We start from the raw sequence: 20,860 nt of genomic DNA, 5'->3' as shown, positions 1-20,860 counted from the left end.
ATTGGAGTGGGTCCAGGGTCTCTAGGATTATGGTGTTGATGTGAGCCATGACCAGCCTTTCAAGGCATTTCATAACTAAAGATGTTAGTGCTACGGGGATTGTCATTTAGATAGGTTACCTTGACGTTCTTGGGCACAGGGACTATGGTGGTCTGCTTGAAACATATAGCTATTACAGACTGGATCAGGTAGTGGTTGAAAATGTCAGTGAAGACATTTGCCAGCTGGTCAGCGCATGCTCTGAGTACGCGCCCTGGTAATCTGTCTTGTGAATGTTAACCTGTTTAAAGGTCTTACTCACATCGGCTACGGAGAGCGTGATCACACAGTCGTCTGGAAAAGCTGGTGTTCTCATGCATGGTTCATTGTTGCTTGCCTTGAAGCCGAGCATAGAAGGCATTTAGCTTGTCTGGTAGGCTTGTGTCACTGGGCAGCTCGAGGCTGGGTTTTCCTTTGTAATCTGTGAAAGTTTGTAAACCCTGCCACATTTGACGAGCGTCAGACCCGGGTGTAGTAGGATTCGATCTTAGTCCTGTATTCACACTTTGCCTGTTTTATGGTTCGTCTGAGGGTGTAGCGAGATTTCTTATAAGTGTCCGGATTATTGTCCCGCTCTTTGAAAGTGTCAGCTCTAGCCTTTAGCTCAGAGTGGATGTTGCCTGTAATCCATGGCTTCTGGTTAGGATATGTACGTACAGTCACCGTGGGGATGACGTTGTCAATGCACTTATTAATGAAGCCAGTGACTGATGTGGTAAACTCCTTAATGCCATCGGATGAATCTGAAACATATTCCAGTTTGTACTAGCTTAACAGTCCTGTAGCTTAGCATCCGCTTCATGTGACCACTTCCGCATTGAGTGTGTCACTGGTACTTCCTGTTTGAGTTTTTGCTTGTAAGCAGGAATCAGGGGTATAGAGTTATGGTCAGATTTGCCAAATGGAGGACGAGGGAGAGCTTTGTATGCATCTCTGTGTGGAGTAAAGGTGAACCAGAGTTGTTAGCCTCTAGTTGCACAGATGACATGATGGTAGGAGTGTGTCCACTAAGAGTGCGTCCACTCGATGAGCATGTTTTTGTTTGCGCCATCTTTTTCTCTTCCAAGTCTCGGGGATTAGGGCCTGGTCCGGGATGAGCAGTATGTCCTGCACTGCCGACTCGTTGAAGTAGAATTCTTCCTCCAAATCGAGGTTAGTGAATGCTGTTCTGATGTCGAGAAGCTCTTTTCGGTCATAGGAAATGATGGCAGAAATATTAAGTGTAAAAAAAAAACACAAAATAGCAGAATTGGTCAGGAGCCTGTAAAACTGCAGCTATCCAGCACCATTATTTTTTGTAAGAACAGTGGTTAAGTATTACATCTAGATCATAGCTGTAGACATTGAAGTGCTATTGACTGCAAAGATAGCGCCAAAGAATAGCATCTTCAACATTCAGCATTTGAGAAGCCCTCGATGGATCGGCTCACATCTTCTAAAAGGCTGTCACTTCTGGTGAGGTGATTCTACATGCACATGTGTGAAATAAAGCCTTGTTAACAGCTGAACACTTGAAGCACTAAATTGCATTTCCAGTCCTAATTTGGCTCATTAAGCCTTCCGGCTTGTTGGTTTAGTAATGATGTTCCACAGGGGAAATTCAATTGTGAGGAGGGAGAGACGTTGAGCCCACAAGTGACTCATAGGAAATGTGTTATTGAAAAGAACTTGTAGTTGATAAGAATGTTGTTTTCGACTGGCGTTGCGTTCATAGAGGACATGAATGAAAATAGATCACATTAGGTGACCTGGTGGTGATGAGGTTCTGTTAATCTTCAGTTCTTTTGAAGATTACTCCACTGCAGGGTCAAGTAAGGCGATACGGTCTGGTACTGGTGTCCCGGCAAAATAAAGAGTGGGGGTATGCCTTACCGGTAAAACATGAGCCCATCACAATAATTAAAACAAAATGTCAAGAAAACTGTCGGTTATTACACCGCTTTCTATCATTACCAAATGTCAGAGTTATGGAAAATCAGCGAAGGGGCTTGAAAATGGGTGGTAAACTATAGCCTATTCTCTAAAATGTGATGTGGTTAGACTAGAACACAGACATTTTGCGAAGGGAGAGAAGAGTGGCCGACACCAAAACGCGCACAGACTGCGGTGGACGCATAAATTCTGTCCTAATGACTGTCGCCAAATGTCATAACACTTTTTGGTGTTTTGTTTAACAGAGGTCTCTTTCCATTCACCACTGTTTGTTTCTACTTTCACTCATCCTCCACTGGTATGACAAACACTCAAAGTGATCAATATTATATTTCCTCATGACAAGGAAAAATGTATGTATTGTTTCTGGACTTCACACAGTGCCAAGAGTAAGCACTACTTTACAGCACCATGTACAAATTACGAGCTCAGTCACACCCAAAGTGACAAACCACAACTAACAATCTATCTTTAACTGTTTTATGACAACATTGTTTTATTCTATTTTGTGTAAAACCCCAGGTGAATGGGTGCAAGTGTAATTCCACCCTGTTGGGGTGGACAATGCCAAGGATGTGGTCACTGGGCTGTCCTGCCTCATGTCTGAGTGTAGGTTTGAGGTTAGACTGTCCCTCGTTGGTTCACCCTCTGGATAGGGTTCCCTGTCAGCTTTCATCTGTATAATGGTGGAGGGAACCTGAGCTAAGCAATGTTAATGCGTGTCATTGTACTCATCACCCTGCGCTTGAATGTCTAATTACCTGTTAGAACTATGAGTTACACTGTTGAAAGGGGTTCATGTTAATGGTTTGAAGCATCACTTGAGCATATGTCAAGGCAAAGGGCAGATTGTATAGATCAACCAAAAATCCAATGCCATCATTCCATTAAAGGTGTAATTCATGGGTGACCGTGTACCTGTATCGTGTCATAGTATTTGTAGGGCAAGTCTATCAGGTTTATTCCAATATTTCTATTGAGCTAATCAGTTTCAAGGACACTCCACCTTTACAGTACATAATATCAATAGTATTTCATCATATGACCAAAGACTGAGGTCACTGGGTAATTGTGTTGATCACTGCCTTCAGGCTTCTTCAGGCGGAGCATCACCAAGAAAGCTGTGTACAAGTGCAAGAATGGAGGGACCTGTGAGATGGACATGTACATGCGGAGGAAGTGCCAGGAGTGTCGTCTCCGGAAGTGCAAAGAGATGGGCATGCTGGCAGAGTGTGAGTATCAGGCAGAGTGTGAGTATCAGCCCCCGCCAACAGCTGTTCTCCATGATACTGTACCCATGATGCCACTCTTAATGGTACAGACTGCGAAGTACTGGTATAATGAATAAGGAAAGGGACTAATAGTCAAAACAAACCATAAACCATCAACCTGTTTGGGATAGAGGGCGCTGTTTTCACTTTGGGAAAAAATCGTGCCCAATTTAAACGGCCTCGTACTCTATTCTTGCTCGTACAATATGCATATTATTATTACTATTGGATAGAAAACACTCAAGTTTCTAAAACAGTTTGAATTATATCTGTGAGTAAAACAGAACTCATTTTGCAGCAAACTTCCTGTCAGAAAGTGAAAAATCTGAAATCGAGGCTCTGTTCCAGGGCCTCCCTATTCATTTTCTTGGATTCTATGGCTATACATGCACTTCATACGCCTTCCACTAGATGTCAATAGGCAGTGAGAGGTGGAATGGGGTGTCTAGCTTTATCTGAGGTCAAAAGAGAGCTCTTGGAATGACATGACCCCAATTTCCTTTGTTCAGCAAGGCGCGGGAAGGAACTCTGGATTGCCTTCTGAAAAGCTTTCGTTATAGACGGCTAATATCTCCGGCTTTGATTTTATTTGATAAATGTGATAATATCATCGTAAAGTATGTTTTTTCAATATAGTTTTATCAGATTATTGAAAGTTTATCGGGAGTTTTGGCGTGTTCCGTTCTCTGCGTTTGGTGACGATGGACAGCTTCGCGCCACTTGGCTAGCTTTGGTTGCTAATTCGACAGACGAAGAGGACATTCTAAATCCAAACAACGATTATTCTGGACAAAGGACCCCTTGTACAAGATTCTGATGGAAGCTCAGCAAAAGTAGGACCCATTTATGATGTTATTTCGTATTTCTGTCAGATGTTTAGTATTATTTTCCGTCCTGATTTTGGGCGCTGTCTCGCTATAACGTAAGCTGTATGTCGTACTAGAGTTATTTTTAGAATTCTAACACGGCGATTGCATTAAGAACTGGTGTATCTATTATTTGCTGTACAACAGGTATTTTTTAGTAAAGTTTATGATGAGTTATTTGGTCAGAATAGGTGAGTGTCAGAAATATATCCGGAGATTCTGGAAAAAAGTTGCTACGTTTTCACAATGTATAACCACGGATTTCAGCTCTAAATATGCACATTTTCGAACAAAACATAAGTGTATTGTATAACCTGATGATATAGGACTGTCATCTGATGAAGCTTGTCAAGGTTAGTGAAAAATTATATATCTTTTGCTGTTTTTTTGCGATCGCTAACTTTTGCTGGTGATAAATGGGTTGTGTTTTTGGCTATTGTGGTAAGCTAATATAATGCTATATTGTGTTTTCGCTGTAAAACACTTAAAAAATCTGAAATATTGGCTGGATTCACAAGATGTTTGTCTTTCATTTGCTGTACACCATGTATTTTTCATAAATGTTTTATGATGAGTATTTAGGAATTTCACGTTGCTCTCTCTAATTATTCTGGCTGCTTCGGTGCTATTTGTGATGGTAGCTGCAATGTAAAACTATGATTTATACCTGAAATATGATTTTCGAACAAAACATAGATTTATTGTATAACATGTTATAAGACTGTCATCTGATGAAGTTGTTTCCTGGTTAGTTTGGTGTCACGACTTCTACCGAAGGTAACTCCTCTCCCTGTTCGGGTGGCGCTCGGTGCTCGGCGTGGCCGGTTTACTAGCCGCCACCGATCCCTTTTTCCTTTTCTGGTTGTTTTGTCTGTGTTCCTTTTCACACCTGGTTTCAATTGCGTTTATTTCTGTGTGTATATAGGGCACCTGTTACCTGCCTTATTTCGTGCGGGATTAAGCTTGTGGGTATTTTGCGCTCGTTTATCGTTGATGTTTCTTGTTCTCGTTATTACGCACGTGTAGTTTATTTTCGGAACTGAGTTTGTTCCTCCGTGCGTTTGGCACGAGTTTCTGTTTTGTTTTCACTATTTAGGCACTGTGATCTGTGGGACCTTATATAGACAGATCTGTGCCAATTTTGTATTGGTGGACTATGTATAATAAATTATTATATTAAACATGCTTCTCAGTAATCCCTGCTCTCCTGCGCCTGACTCCTACACCTCTCACCGAGACGCACGTTATCACATTTGGTTGGTTCTTGGTTAGTTTGGTTGGTTTTGTGCAAGCTACCTGTGCTGTGAAAGAAATGTATGTGCTTTTTTGTATTTGGTGGTGAGCTAACATAAATATACGTGGTGTTTTCGCTGTAAAACATTTAAAAAATCGGACATGTTGGCTGGATTCACAAGATGTTAATCTTTCATTTGCTGTATTGGACTTGTTAATGTGTGAAAGTTAAATATTTCTAAAAAATATCTTTTGAATTTCGCGCGCTGCCTTTTCAGTGGAATGTGGGCTGTCCTAGACAGGTTAAATTCATTCATACGCCACCATGATATAATAAGGCCATGACAACAAAAAGACAACAGTCGCATAGTGGCAGAATAAATGAAACTACACATATGTTTGTTTCATCACAGAACCGGAGAGCAACATCTGTCCGGTGAAGTCCACAAAGCAAATATTTCATGCAAGTTAATGTTTTCGACAGTTTATTAAACGACTACTGATTTAGAAACAAGGAGTTACTGCAAGTCAGCACAAAGAGAACAGGAGCACTGCCTATTTCAGCACCTTTTCTTCTTAGACATTGTCACGTAAATGCTGGGAGTCAGGAAGCAGGTGCAGAAGGTGAGTATAATAATGAAGAATGCCGATAAACAAAACATGAGAAGAGTACAGACCGTGAATGAAAACAAACCAATACTGCCTGATGACTAAGGCTACTGAGGGCTAAACAAAGGGAAGGTAATGAAGTCCAGGTGTGCGTAATGATGGGGAGCCGGTGTGCGTAATGATGGGGAACAAGTGTGCATAATGATGGGGAGCAGGTGTGCGTAATGATGGTTGCCAGGACCGGTGGTTAGTAGACTGGCGACTTCGAGCGCTGTAGAGGGGGAGCGGGAGTAGGCGTGACAGACATTTAAACATCATCAAATCAACAAGGCTATATATGCTTAGATTAATACACTGAAAACAAACTTAAAGATACCAAAAATTATTTAGTCCTATCAATGCTGCTAAATATCATGTGGCTGTCAATGGTACTGATTTCTGTGTGCTTGTGTGTGCGTGCGTGAGCGTGCAAGTAAAACACTTGTAGACTAGTTGAACACCAAAGCCATCTTACTCTCTTTCATGTTGGCAAAACGGTCTATGGCTCTGTCATAGAGTATGCTTTTAGTTTTTGTTGTCATAGGCTACCTAGCTAAAATTCTTGCTAGCCTAACATCCTCGCATGGGCAACAATGAACCAGCTAAGTTAGCTAGCTACACTACATGACCAAAAGTATGTGGACACCTGCTTGTCGAACATCTCATTTCAAAATCATGGGCATTAATATGTAGTTGGCCCCCCATTTGCTGCTATAACAGCCTTCCCTTTTCTGGGAAGGCTTTCCACTAGATGTTGGAACATTGCTGTGGTGACTTGTTTCCATTCAGCCACAAGAGCATTAGAGAGGTCGAGCACTGATGTTGGGTGATTAGGCCTGGCTCGCAGTCGGCGTTCCAATTCAACCTAAGGTGTTCGATGGGGTTGAGTTCAGGGCTCTGTACAGGCCAGTCAAGTTCTTCCACACCGATCTTGACAAACCATTTCTGTATGGACCTTGCTTTGTGCACGGGGGCATTGTCATGCTAAAACAGGAAAGGGCCTTCCCCAAACTGTTTCCACAAAGTTGGAAGCACAGATTCGTCTAGAATGTCATTGCATGCTGTAGCGTTAAGATTTCCCTTCACTGGAACTAAGGGGCCTAGCCCGAACCATGAAAAACAGCCCCAGACCATTATTCCTCATCCACCAAACTTTACAGTTGGCACTATGCATTGGTGCAGATAGCGTTCTCCTTGCATCCGCCAAACCCAGATCCATCCGTCGGACTGCCAGATGGTGAAGCCTGATTAATCCCGCCAGAGAACCATTTCCACTACTCTGGAGTCCAATTGTGGCGAGCTTTACACCACTCCGGCCGACGCTTGGCATTGTGCATGGTGATCTTTGGCTTGTGTGCAGCTGCTCGGCCATGGAAACCTATTTCATGAATCTCCCGACGAACAGTTCTTGTGCTGACATTGCTTCCAGAGGCAGTTTGGAACTCGGTAGTGAGTGAGCTCAACGCTGATTGGCAAATGTTTTATTTTTTTATTATCAAAGGAGGCCAAATGCTTGCTGGCATCAATCAATCAAATGCTCCAGCTGCAACATATCATACTGTTTTGTGGCAGACAGCATCAGATACATGGGCTACACATACTGAAACAGAGGGGCACTGTTTCCCTCGCTCAGATTATTTCTCCGGTGGGATTCAGCCACTTGCAAATTGACGGAAAATTATAAAAACACACAGAGAGCGAGAGAGATGAAAGTTTATTATTATTATTTAAAAGCCTGGCTTCCCTTGGTATCTGTGAATACATGCCACTGAGTTGCAGATGCATGGATATCCTACACTCTTAGATAAAAAGGTTACAAAAGGGTTCTTCGGCTGTCCCCATAGGAGAACCCTTTTTGATTCCAAGTAGAACCCTTTTTGGGTTCTATGTAGAACCCTCCGTGGAAAGGGTTTGATAAGGAACCCAAAAGTGCTCTTCAAAGGGTTCTCCTATGGGGACAGCCGAATAACTCTTTGAAGTTGTAGATAGAAAATTATTTAAATAATTTTCTAAGAGTGTACTGCGTGACTAACCATATTGCTATTTCTTATGTGCAACAGAATATCTTGCTAACATCAGGAAATTCATTTGGTGATAACCCCATCTCTTTGATATACTATTATGTGCATTTATTACTTGAGAGACTATATTGTAGATTTTATTAACTCATGGTACTTGTTACTTGATGCACATACTATACGGTATTACCTGCGCGTACAAAAATTCATATTCAAACCCTTTGTTTTAATTCAACTGAAGTACGGACATATCTAAGGGCACCTCCTTTAAGAATATGTGCACCTGCTCTTTCCCGCTAGAGCATGGTTCCCCAACTGGCAGATCGCGGGCCGAATTTATTGGACCCCCAATTTTTTTCAAATTAAAAAATAATAATAATTGGGTTGGACATAAAAGACTGTAAAAACATCAGCAAATCAGCTCCAAGTGATTATAATTTTGGAAATCTGTTCCAAAGTATTCCCACGCATAATAAAGAGATATAGAGAGATATATGTCACATTAGCGCATGTTAGCTCAACTGTCCCACGGGTGGGACACTGATCCTGTAGAGAATATAGAGATATATGTGATCGTATATGCAAATTTAAGCAAGGTTTGAAATTATTATGTTTTAGTCAAATATTATATCTCTTTGGGCTACTTGCGGTCAATTTGCAGTCTACTAATTATTATTTTTATTTTTTTTAATTATCTTGGATTTCTTCAATAGTATTGCATTTTACCATTCATATATCCATTTACTTTTTATCAGTTTAGGATCAACATGATTATAACAGAGCTATCTCACTCTCAGTATTTTATTCTGATTGACATGTCTAGCTGTGATTGACTTGTGTCTAGCTGTGATTGACGTGTGTCTTACTGTGATGGACGTGTCTAGCTGTGAGCCTGACCCCCTGACTATCTCTTCATAAGACTGTGTGATAGTGTCATACTGTTCTTTCAATGCACTGGAGGCAGTCTCAGATCAAGCAGAGAACTGTCTTTGTGGATTCTGACACGACTGCTTTGAATTCCACCGAGGAAAAATGTGTCATACCTCTCACAATAGAAAGGTCTCACCATTGTTGCTCTTAAAGGAAAGACTGTGGAAAGGGAAGGGAAAGGGGGATACCTAGTCAGTTGTACAACTGAAATGTGTCTTCCGCATTTAACCAAACCCCTCTGAATCAGAGAGGTGCGGGGGGCTGCCTTAATCGATATCCACTTCTTCGGCGCCCGGGTTGAAAGGTTGAAAGATAGGAGGGAGGAAAAGAGGGAGAGAGGGAGGGAGAGAGAGAGAGGTGGGGGGAGTCAGGAGAGCAGGAGGAAGGAGTTAGGCTCATGTTGCTCATAAATGTTGTAGGAAGTTGGGATGAATATTGCAGGTAGCAGGCATTCAACAGCCCTGTCTGTTGGCGCTACAGTGCTCCCTCCGATGACTCCCAAAGCTATTTGTTAGGCAGGCCTGGATGGCTATCATGGCCTGATCTCGCAGTCTCCTTTGATCTCAATGTTAAAAGAGCCAATTCTGAAGGTCTTCATTCAAAGGAAACACTGATCATCATTTTCCCCTGGTTTGTCAGAACTTTACTGAAAGGAGTAACATTGACATACTCCCTACATTAAATACAGGGGTTGTATAATTTAGAATAATATCACACTGACAGAATTTGTAATAATGGAGAAATCCCCAGTCATCGAAAATAATTCCCTAATTATCTGAACTTTACATCTGTGCTAACCAACTTTCTCAAACCCATAGCTATACGGTGAAGCCACTTGAATAAAATATCAAACTACAGTGGCTACAGTGCATTCACAAAGATAATAATTATTGAAGAAGTAAGGGTGAAATTCTCCTTCAGCACTTTGTGTTTGAACCCATCATCAATGCCCACAGGTCTGCTGACAGAGATCCAGTGTAAATCTAAAAGGCTGAGGAAAAACCCCAAGGTCTCACCAGGACAGTCCACCGGGGACGAGACAGAGGGGGGAGACAACGGAGACACCAAACAGGTCACCTCCACCACCAAACTGTCGAAGGTAAACTCTCCCCCTTTTACTCTTTAGAATGTTTTTTTGCTCTTCAAAATGGGAGACATGTCAGTGATTCTTTGATTGTCTACTTGTTTTTAACTAAATATAAATGCCCTACACTGATTACTGCATATGGGAATTACATGAAAATGAGGGAAAAAAAGGTTCCTCAGCTGCAGTTGTCTGTGATCCCCATAAGCCCAGTGTTTAAGTAAACCATGAATATTTAAGCATGTCTAAAGTCCTGTTGCCACCAAGGGATTGTATTACTCACAGCTAAGACTGCCACTTTACAAAGTATGACTCATAAATAGCCCTAGTGTTACACCGAAGAGATTCAAAACGGATAGCTAATGGTTTTATTTCAGGAGAAGCTTGAACTCAGTCAAGAGCAACAGGCTCTCTTGAGCTTCATCGTAGAAGCTTATCAGAAACATCGAATTCCTCAAGACATGGCCAAAAAACTGGTACGTGATATCTCCTACAATTCTAGCAAATTCTGTCCCACTGGGCACAGATGTCAATCCAATGTCTATTCCATGTTGATTCAACGTAATATCAGTGAAATGATGTGGAAACAATGTTGATTTAACCAGCATGTGCCCAATGGGGTGTGTTTTTCACCAAGCCATAGTGTATGCTTTACAACTCAGACATATTCATAGTTCATGGAAGACAGTAAGATACCCTTGTAACGTATCCCAGAATAGATGTGACTTACACTACATGCTCTCTATCCAAGTAGAAGTCAGACAGTTTTTTCCCCTCAAGTCGTAGATGAAGTTACATAAAGCTCCTTATCAGCCAGCAGTGTCACCCCACACACATTCTGTAATTATCTCCCTTTTGTGTGCCCTTGTTGTTTCTCCAGCTACAAGAGCAGTTCAATGCAGAAGAGAACTTCCTTCTTTTGACAGAGATGGCCACCAGTCATGTTCAAGTGCTGGTGGAGTTTACCAAAAACATTCCAGGTCTGGACATCTATTAGGCTACGATGATCATGCCAATATTTTCAATACATAAAATGTTTATATAAATAGATTACTCCCATGGATTATCAGTCAACATCAATTATCAGTCAACCTCTGGCCTTTTGTACCTCGGTACTCCATACTTATAGTCTAATCGGCTCCTTGGCATCATCATAGCAAAAAATAGCTTGTATGACTTAACATAATAGTACCGAGCGGGTGTTGACATCGGTCATCATTGTAATTCAAGACTGTATTTTTTGTTATTTTTAACTTACCTTTATTTGACCAGGGAAGACATATGAGACCTAGGTCTCTTTTTCAAATGTGCCCTGCACAATACAACACAAAAATACACATGTTACACAAAATATACATATATACACATTAAAATACAAAAACACAGTCATGGGAAGCACAAATAAAACATCACAAATCACCCAGAAAAACAGTTACATTCCTCCACAAATAAGTCCCCAATCAATGCTTTAAGCCCGAACGGCACCACAACATTAAGTTGAAATGTATTTAGAATGTTGTTCCATCAATACGGTGCATTAAAGAAAAGCAGAGTTACCTAGCTCGGTGGAGACCCTGGGAACCTGAAGAGTTAACCAATCCTGTGAACGGGTTAGGCAACTCAGGTGTCTACTTCAACAGCAAAGTTAGATAAGACAGACGTTTATGAAGTAGGGCCTTGTAAATGAAAAGGGAGCAATGTAGAGATCGACAGGTCTTTAGCGAAGTCAAGCCAACCTTCTGACACAGGATGCAGTGATGAGTATCAAACTGTCACCTGAACAAAACAAAGGTCACTATGGTAGATAGCATCCAAGGGTTTAAGAGTAGTATCAGCTGCACTTTGACAAATAATATCATCATTATCAAGAACAGATAAAAATATTGACTGAATAATCTGCTTCCTATTGCTTAGAGAAAGGCACGATCTGTTTCTGTAGAAAAAGCCAACTTTAAATATTAGCATCTTAACGAGCTCATCTATATGTTTTTAAAAGTCAAATTCATATCAATCCAAATGCCTAAGTATTTATATGCGGGAACACGTTCAATTGGAGAACCATCTAATGTAGTTAATCTGAAACATTCTTACGAGAGTGTTTTCAATCAGCAAGGGATTCCTGCATAGCTATACAATCTGACTGTAGTTCTGACACAGCCAGATCAACAGCCGGGGCAATAGCGTACAAAATAGTATCAGCCGAAGATAGATGAAGTTAACAATTTAACAGATTGACCAGTGGTGTTTATATAAATAGGGAAGAGAACAGGTCCCAAAATCAACCACTGTGGTACACCTTTATGCACTTCGAGAAATTCAGACTAAACCCCATCAATCATGATGGCCTGAGTTCTTTCACTAAGATAATCATGAAACCATGAACAGGCGTCAGAACTCAGTCCTATCGAGGACAACTTATTAAATTAAATAGCATGATCAACAGTATCAAAAGCTTTTGACAGGTCCACAAACAAAGCAGCACTTTCATTTTAGTGTCTAAAGCATTGACAAGAAGTGGCGCAGCGGACTAAGGCACTGCATCTCAGTGCAAGAGGCGTCACTACAGTCCCTTGTTCGATTCCAGGCTGTATCACTTCCGGCTGTGATTGGGAGTCCCATATGGCAGCGCACAATTGGCCCAGCGTCGTCCGGGTTTTGTCGGGGTACAGCAACCACCTACAGTGGTTGCTGTAATATGCTATGCCCAGGCCTAAACCCTGATTAGTTTACATTCAAAATACATTTCTCAGATAAACAAATAACAAAGTTGGACATTTACCAAGGACTCAATAATCTTAGCAAGACAAGGAATGTCTCAGGCAATGTAACTCATCACACAAGCGTTGTTCACCAAACCAACTCTGTTATATTACATTGAAATGGAAAGGTCTTCCTTAACTAATCTCTTTCTGTTGTTGAGGCATCTACTGAGTGAGTTTATTTAGCATAGTTTTATTTGCAAAGAGGATTTTTTACATTTAATTATTTTTAATTTCTCACAAACCATAGAGGAGGTCCATTCTCGCCTTCCTCCCTGCAATAGCCTCCCCTGACTGTGTGTGTGTGTCTGTGTACGTGTGTGTCTGTGTGCATTTGTGTGTGGGTGGGTGCATGTGTGCAGGTTTCTCAGCCCTGGACCATGAGGATCAGATAGCACTGTTGAAGGGCTCGGCAGTGGAGGCCATGTTCCTGCGCTCAGCACAGGTGTTTACCAGGAAGCTACCCCATGGACACACAGAGGTGTTGGAGGACAGGATACGCAAGAGTGGTGCGTTCATACTGGGAAACTGGCACATACAAGTGAAAATACTACAACAATATTCCAATATCCATCCACAAGTCTACTACTGCTATTAGAACTAAACGGAGGTTATCATTATCATCAGTATCATGATCCTCAGAAACATCTTCAGCTCATTCATCAACATGAACATCACCTTAACATGTCAAACAAATTTTTACCACAATCCATGGTTGGCATGAAACATTCATGACATTGATAGGCATCCGGCCTTTCATCCACCACACACACACACACACACGCACGCACGCACACACGCACGCACCCCACACACACACACACACACACACACACACACACACACACACACACACACACACACACACACACACACACACACACACACACACACACACACACAGGTCTGGTGTGAATAATGGATAGGACTGCTTTATCTGACGATCTAGTTGACGAGGAGACTGGCAGCCTAGCAGTGTACTGACCTGTTGATCCTTGGCCAGGTGTGGGTTACCCGTGTAAACGGACCCCTGCCTACCGGATAGCATTTCATTCCATTGTGAGCGTGTATGGGCAATGTGCCAGGTGGGGTGGTAAAAGAGGGCTGTCTTCAGGTGCTAGCTAGACTGGATCAGTTAGAACTATGCACATGATTTATCGTCCATAAATGCTGGTAGTGTTGGGTATCGGATGGCAGTGTGGTGTAAGGTAGCATGAATAATTCACTAAACATCCAATTAATTGTACTGGTCATAACACATCAAACGAGAGGATCTGGCTTTGATATTCTGATTTGTGTGTACAGTACACAAGACAACACATTACCCCAGCGGGCAAAGCTGGTTGAAATGACATCATTGAAACCAGTTTTCTCACTGAAACCAGTTTGCTAACTGGGATATTACAATAATTACTTTTAATAGAGAAGCCCATATTTGTGAATCGATGATTGGACCTTTTGTTGTTGTTAGGAAATCTTCATAGTAATCCCTAACTAAATGTATTTCCGCATCTTTATTTATGAAACTCACTTTCATATATTTTTTAAAGAGTGCAGCAGTCTGGCTGCCTTGATATCTAAAGCCTACTGTATTGCTGTAATATGCAGTCATATCTGAGCTGTCACTTTCATACCCCCGGTTGGACAGTTGAATATAGAGTGGTAGAGATGGCTGCTCTGTGTGCGTCATTACATCCCTTGGTGCAGGTCCTGAGTGAATGGATTAGTTGAGAGACATTCAAGCTAAAGGCCAGTATGAGGGAAAAGAGAGAGATGTCTAAAGAGGCTATTGTTCTTTATCTAAACATCCAGAGCTCTATTGTCCCCCTCTCTCCCTCTTTGTGCGCTCCTGGCATTTCTGAAGGTTTATGGCTCTGTGATTTGACTGACTGGATTGGGTGGATTTCTAAAATGGTTTTGGTGGTAGTAGTGGTGGTAGGTGGAGGTTGTCCTGCTCTCAGGATTTTTTTTATGGTATCCTCAAATGGTATACTACCTTTAATTTTATATCCCATATTTTGGTTCATTACAGTGGGACGTTATGGGAATTATACTAGATATCAGTATATTATCTATGCCGTTGAACAATGTTTGAACCCATTCCCCTGTGATCCATACTGCATCTATGGACAACACTGCCATCCAGTGGTTGTGTATTGATCATGCACCTCCACATGTTTTCCAGGCATATCAGAGGAGTTTATTACACCCATGTTCACCTTCTATAAAAGCATCGGGGAACTCCAGATGATGCAGGAAGAACACGCCCTCCTCACCGCCATTACCATCCTGTCACCAGGTGAGCTGCCACCTGGGCATGTGGCACAAGTTAAAATGTCATTGTCAAATCAACAAAAATCAACTTGATTATTTGGTTTGACCTTACTGAAAGGTGATTGGGCCTTTTTAAAAATGTGTTGAATGCCCCCTATCACTCCTTCTCAGCTAGCGATGGCTAAAGTTATTTGAAGTTTGTAAACCGAACTATGAAATACAGTTTCTCCTTCTCCATAGACTACTTTCAGGGTGAGAAACGATCTATCATTTAGTTGTAAAATATTGAACTTCCCTTTCATCTCCTCTACAGACCGGCCGTACGTGAAGGGCCAGCAGGCGGTGGAGAGGCTGCAGGAGCCCATGTTGGAGGTGCTCAGGAGGTTCTGTGCCATGCAGCACCCGCTGGAGCCCCAGCACTTTGCCCGTCTCCTGGGCCGTCTGACTGAGCTGCGGACACTCAACCACCACCATGCTGAGATGCTCACCTCCTGGCGCATGAGCGACCACAAGTTCACACCCCTCCTCTGCGAGATCTGGGACGTACAGTAAATGGTACACAGAGGCTGCATGGATGGACGGATGGATGGGTGGATGGATGGGTGGATGGATGGATGGGTGGATGAGGGAGAGGAGAGGAAAAACAAACATTTCACCTTAGTGACTCCTTTGACCATTTCAGATGCTGCAACCTTTTCAGAAGCTGACCATTTTACCATTTCCGATGTTCTGACTTTGGACTTAACACCGCTTGAGATGTGAAGGAATGTCGTGTAGGCTATGCTCAGGTCTTCTGTGAGCTTTTGTGATGGACTACTTGAATGTGACCACCTGTTGCCAAAGAAACTTGGAGATATTATTTAAAGAAAAGATCTCCCAACGGGATAATGGACTTATATAGCATTGACAATTCATGTTTTAATCACTCATTAAACATATTTTGACTGATAGACTTTGTTTACTGTAGTCATGTTATTGTCCTTTAATTGTGTTTATACTCATTGGGAAGGTTTCCCGTAAGCACGCTGAGTGGAGAATATTCATTGACATTGCTTTTAAGTCCAGGCTTAATTTGGAAACCGCCCCATAATCATTCAGTTTGGGTAGTCAAACTAAGCTCACCTCATAACCTAGTTATGAACCACAGATGTTTACACTTGCTGAAATATTTCTCACAACATAACTAGATTGGAATACTCCTGTAACATAGTTACTACTGTGGTGGCAAATATAATTAAAATTAGGATTTTAACCTCATGTGGAACCTATGGGGTCATATTTCAGACTTTCCCAATATGATTGCTTGTCGATAGCATGATATCATATCCCCTGTTTATGTTCAGATACAATACATTAAAGAGAAGCCCTTGTTCATGAACAATGCCATTGCTCAGATTGTTCATTGTTCAGATAGCACACATATGACATATTCTTACGTTAAGGATACTGTTTATATTCAGATAGATTAAGGAATGATTATAATGGTTTACAATCAGACTGACATGCAAATGGCACCTGCTTCCTGGTATCCCTTCTGGAAACCTGTGTCATGAATCTAACAATCTGACCCAATTATGTGAGTAAATATTCACATGTATTATCAAAAATGCTCCCAATGACTCTTTCTTTTTATATCTTTAATTTGCATACCCTTGTGACAATACCTCTAACAGTGGTGGGAAAAGTAACAAATTGTCATACTTGACTAAAAGTAAAGATACCTTAATATAAAATCACTCAAGTAAAAGTAAAAGTCACCATGTAAAATACTTTCCCAATATTGAGTAAAAGTATAAAAGTATCTGGTTTTAAATGTACTTAAGTACAGTGGTGTAAAAATTATTAAATTATCATGCTTGAGTAAAGAACAAAGTAAAAATAAATGCCATACATCAAATTCCTTATATTAAGCAAACCATGTCGGCACGATTTTCTTGTTTTTTTATATACGGACAAACAAAAACACACTCCAACACTCAGACATGATTTACAAACTGTGTATTTGTGTTTAGTGAGTTTGCCAGATCATAAGCAGTAGGGATGACAATGCGGTATATTGATATGTGCGTACATTGGACCATAATTCTGTCCTGCCTCAGCATTCAAAATGTAAATGAGTACTTTTGGTGTCATGAAAAATGTATCCAAAGTAAAAAAGTACATATTTTCCTTAGGAATATAATGGAGTAAAAGTTTAAAAAAATATTAATAGTAAAGTAAAGTACACCACTGAAACCACTGACCTCTACTAAAATTGGGAACTAAAGGGAAGAACACTGACCTGATCATTAAAAAACAGCGAGGAAAGAAAAGAAGCTCTGCTTCAGGTTCGCTACAGCATTTGTTTGACACATTCATGCATTTGTAATGTAGTTCAATTGGTTGAGAAACCCATAATATTCCTGGAATTTGAAGATCAAAGTAACAAACAAAAGAAAAAAGGAAACATGTGACAAATGTCCCTCCTCAATAAATGGCAAAGGTTGGGGACACATAGCAGTTCTAAGAACATGGTCCATCCTCTGCTTCAGAAAATGTAAGTGCTTATTATGCTGATTTACTGTGAGAACACTCTCATTTGTCACAATTGGGAACGTTGCGTGCATAACATTTTGAGACACCCGTTTCAACAATGTGTATTTAGCTTTGGAAATCAGGGCTATGAACTTAAGCAATGAAACACTTGTATTATTTTTTTCCCGTCACTGAGTTTACTTTACCTACATGGGGTCTCACAACTCCTATATTTGTGTATGATGCACAAAATGCATCATACACAAAAGAAGTTGCCTGGGGATCAAAATGTTATTTTTATAGATGATTTAAAAGCAAAAAAGCTATACAAGTTATATTTTTATTGATTTTAAGAAATGTTTTAGGAAACAGTTTTCTGTGATATTACTTTTTCAGATGTTATTCATTAAAAAAACAGATTCTGTGAGTACATTAACTAAAAATTCATTTCAACATACAGTATTTTATGTAAATGTATGAAATAGAGTCTATTTATTTTCTGGTTAGTTCAAGGTCTAGATAAAACCCTGTACAACTGATGTTATTTTGATTATTTTGCAGTCATGCTTTCTGCTTCTGATAACACTGTCGAGCAACACCACCAACACGGTTCCCGCTGGCCAAATTCCATGCACCCTCTTGTTGAACAGTGTTGTCTTCCTGTCCTCAGTCCTCCAGGTGGGTGCCCAGTATGTTGCCAGAGAGCAGAATTGATTCACAATTCCCTCCATCCTCTCTATCGGCCTCATTCTGATAGGCTTCCTGCTCTTTGCCCTGAGTTACCTGCTGGGAGAACAGCACAGAGAGATGGGCCTTTGGGTTGGCATGGCCATCACTGGGACCCACTTTGTCTCTGTACAGTATCCTGAGGACATTGGGAGATCCAGGAATGTGGTATGTATTCTCTCCAGCCTGGTCCGACTCCTGGTCACTTCGGCTGTGGTGGGGGGCGTACGTCCCTCTGTTAGGGGGTGGGTTTGATGCTGTCCACTGGGCACATCTGGTTCCTCCAGACCCAGTGCATTGAGTGGACCCAAGACCTGTTTGTATGGAAGATCCACAAGGGGGCCTTTCTGGAACAGACCATGCTGCTCAACATACGTTTTGAGATTCAGAAGGACAGAAAGCAAAAAAGGTAGGATTTGTCCAGTTTCTGTGAAGTGTGAGAAAGTGTATGTTTGTGTGTATATGTGTGGTGTGTGTGTGGTGTGTGTTTATAATACTGTATTTCCTTCATCACTAGGGAAACAGATCCAGTTACAGAGACCTGTGACGAGATGATGAAAATAATAATCCACATTTTCAGGTAAAGTCTGAAAGCAATAATTCTTTCCCACAAATGATAGAATGATGAATGACCTCTTTCTTTAATAGGCTGGACAAATACAGGCCAACGAATAACCCCACCAATGATGTGAGCTTTGAGTCCCACTATCATGACTTAGGATGAGACCCAGATGGCAAATGGTTCAAGTCTCAGAGATTTATTGAATATACGGTGGCAGGCAAAAGGCAGGTTGAGGGCAGGCAGAGGTTCGTAATCCAAGGCAGAGTCAATCAGGGACAGAATGGCAGGTGGGCTCAGGGTCAGGACAGGCAGAAAGGTCAAAACCGGGAAGACTAGAAAACAAAACTTCAACGCAGGGGAAACGGGATACATGCTGGTGTCACGACTTCTGCCGAAGTTGAAGCCTCTCCTTGTTCGGGCGGTGCTCGGCGGTCGACGTCACCGGTCTTCTAGCCATCATTGATCCAATTTTCATTTTCCATTGGTTTTGTCTTGTCTTCCTACACACCTGGTTTCAATCCCACTCATTACCTGTTGTGTATTTAACCCTCTGTTTCCCCTCATGTCTTTGTCAGAGATTGTTTGATGTTCAGTTTCGTTTGTATTGGTGCGCGACGGGTCCTCGTACCCACTTTGTTTTATTGTTATTATAGTTTCGGAGTTATGTTTTATTTATTGTTATTAAACAACTCCATTACCTTAAGTTTGATTCTCCTGCGCCTGACTTCCCTGCCACCTATACACACGACTCTGACAGCTGGTAAGACCTGACAAAACAAGACAAACTGGAAAAAGACAAACCGAAAACACAGGTATAAATACACAGGGGAAAATGGGGAAAAATAAGAGACACCTGGTGGGGGGTGGAGACAAGCACAAGACAGGTGAAACAGATCAGGGTGTGACACCCACATTTACTTCAATGACACCTTTAATGAATACACCCTCTCCCCTGTTTTATATAGATGACGTTTAACTATTTAATCTGCACTGCCATGTGGCTGGTGGCAACATTCTGTTATTAGGTCTTTGGAACCTCGGTCTACATCAGAATCCCAAATCTCCATCTCAATTTTTCCCAGACTGGGACTCATATCTACCTGGATCCTCTGGGACTGATGGATTGGTTGAGCTTTACATCCTTGCTACTGGTGTAGTTCTTTGCCAGGGTGTATCACAGGTGATTATGTTTTAAATCTGTCTTTAGTTTTCATCCAATTCTAAACACTCAAATACAAAATACTCTCTGTTGTACACTGTGATTTAATTTAAATTTAACACTGATTTAAATCTGAAATCCTTGGTTGCTACATCCATTTTCGGACATATAAATGACTGATTCTTCGGGAAATAACTTATAAATGCCTCATGAGTTTAGTTCAACTGTTGTACCCCATCAGAACTCAAAATACAAGCTTTTTTTTATGTTTATAAACAAAGTAAATGTAAACAAAACATGGTTAAAACTATAATGTTGATATCATGGATGGTCAGTTCTTGCATCCATAGCTCTGTCTATGAATTTGAGAGTGATACAATTTCTCCATACCCATCCCTCAGCTTTTTACCAAAACACAGTTGAGGTGACCGCTTTGTTATTGTTTCAAAGGATTCTAGCTTTAATAGCATGAACTGTACAGTATGTCCCATTTTCTTTAAATTCTTAAACAGCTATTACATTGTTGTTCAATTTGTTTTATTATTTTATCTACCCTCGGATCCATTTTGTGGCATTTGTGGACACAGAATCCAAGACTAGGAGAAGACTTGTGAAACACTCATAGCAGGATTCAGTTGATGAGAAGCAGGTAAATGTAGTAAGTAAATATTTTTTCGGATCATCTTGTTGACTTTGAAGTCATAAGTCAGAAAGTCATCAAAATCATTGTATAAATCATAGCAATATCATCCTTGATATGTAGTTGTGTGTCTTTATCCTCTAACTCTCAACGCTTCACAGATTACGCTCATAGAAGAGACAAACAGGGTCAGGTTTCTGTGCAT

General features: G+C 41.1%; 1 protein-coding gene across 5 annotated transcripts in view; it reads left to right on the top strand.

Annotated features, from left to right (window-relative positions):
- The window catches only part of LOC120066407 (bile acid receptor-like), a 35,526-nt gene extending 19,520 nt beyond the window's left edge, over positions 1–16,006 (top strand). For 3 of the 5 annotated variants that reach the window (XM_039017754.1, XM_039017757.1, XM_039017756.1), the window contains exons 4-10: positions 3,063–3,221; positions 9,894–10,036; positions 10,399–10,497; positions 10,902–11,001; positions 13,143–13,289; positions 14,966–15,079; positions 15,368–16,006. In XM_039017754.1, the coding sequence (XP_038873682.1) occupies positions 3,063–3,221; positions 9,894–10,036; positions 10,399–10,497; positions 10,902–11,001; positions 13,143–13,289; positions 14,966–15,079; positions 15,368–15,606 (1,001 nt within the window). In that variant the 3' untranslated portion in view covers positions 15,607–16,006. The remainder of the gene's footprint in view (positions 1–3,062; positions 3,222–9,893; positions 10,037–10,398; positions 10,498–10,901; positions 11,002–13,142; positions 13,290–14,965; positions 15,080–15,367) is intronic. The other 2 variants (XM_039017755.1, XM_039017758.1) reach the window with 2 other exon arrangements.
- The last annotated feature ends 4,854 nt before the right edge of the window (positions 16,007–20,860 follow it).

The sequence above is a fragment of the Salvelinus namaycush genome, chromosome 21 (genome assembly GCF_016432855.1).
Source record: "Salvelinus namaycush isolate Seneca chromosome 21, SaNama_1.0, whole genome shotgun sequence".
NCBI classification, from domain to species: domain Eukaryota; kingdom Metazoa; phylum Chordata; class Actinopteri; order Salmoniformes; family Salmonidae; genus Salvelinus; species Salvelinus namaycush.
This window is presented reverse-complemented; position numbering and strand designations above follow the sequence as displayed.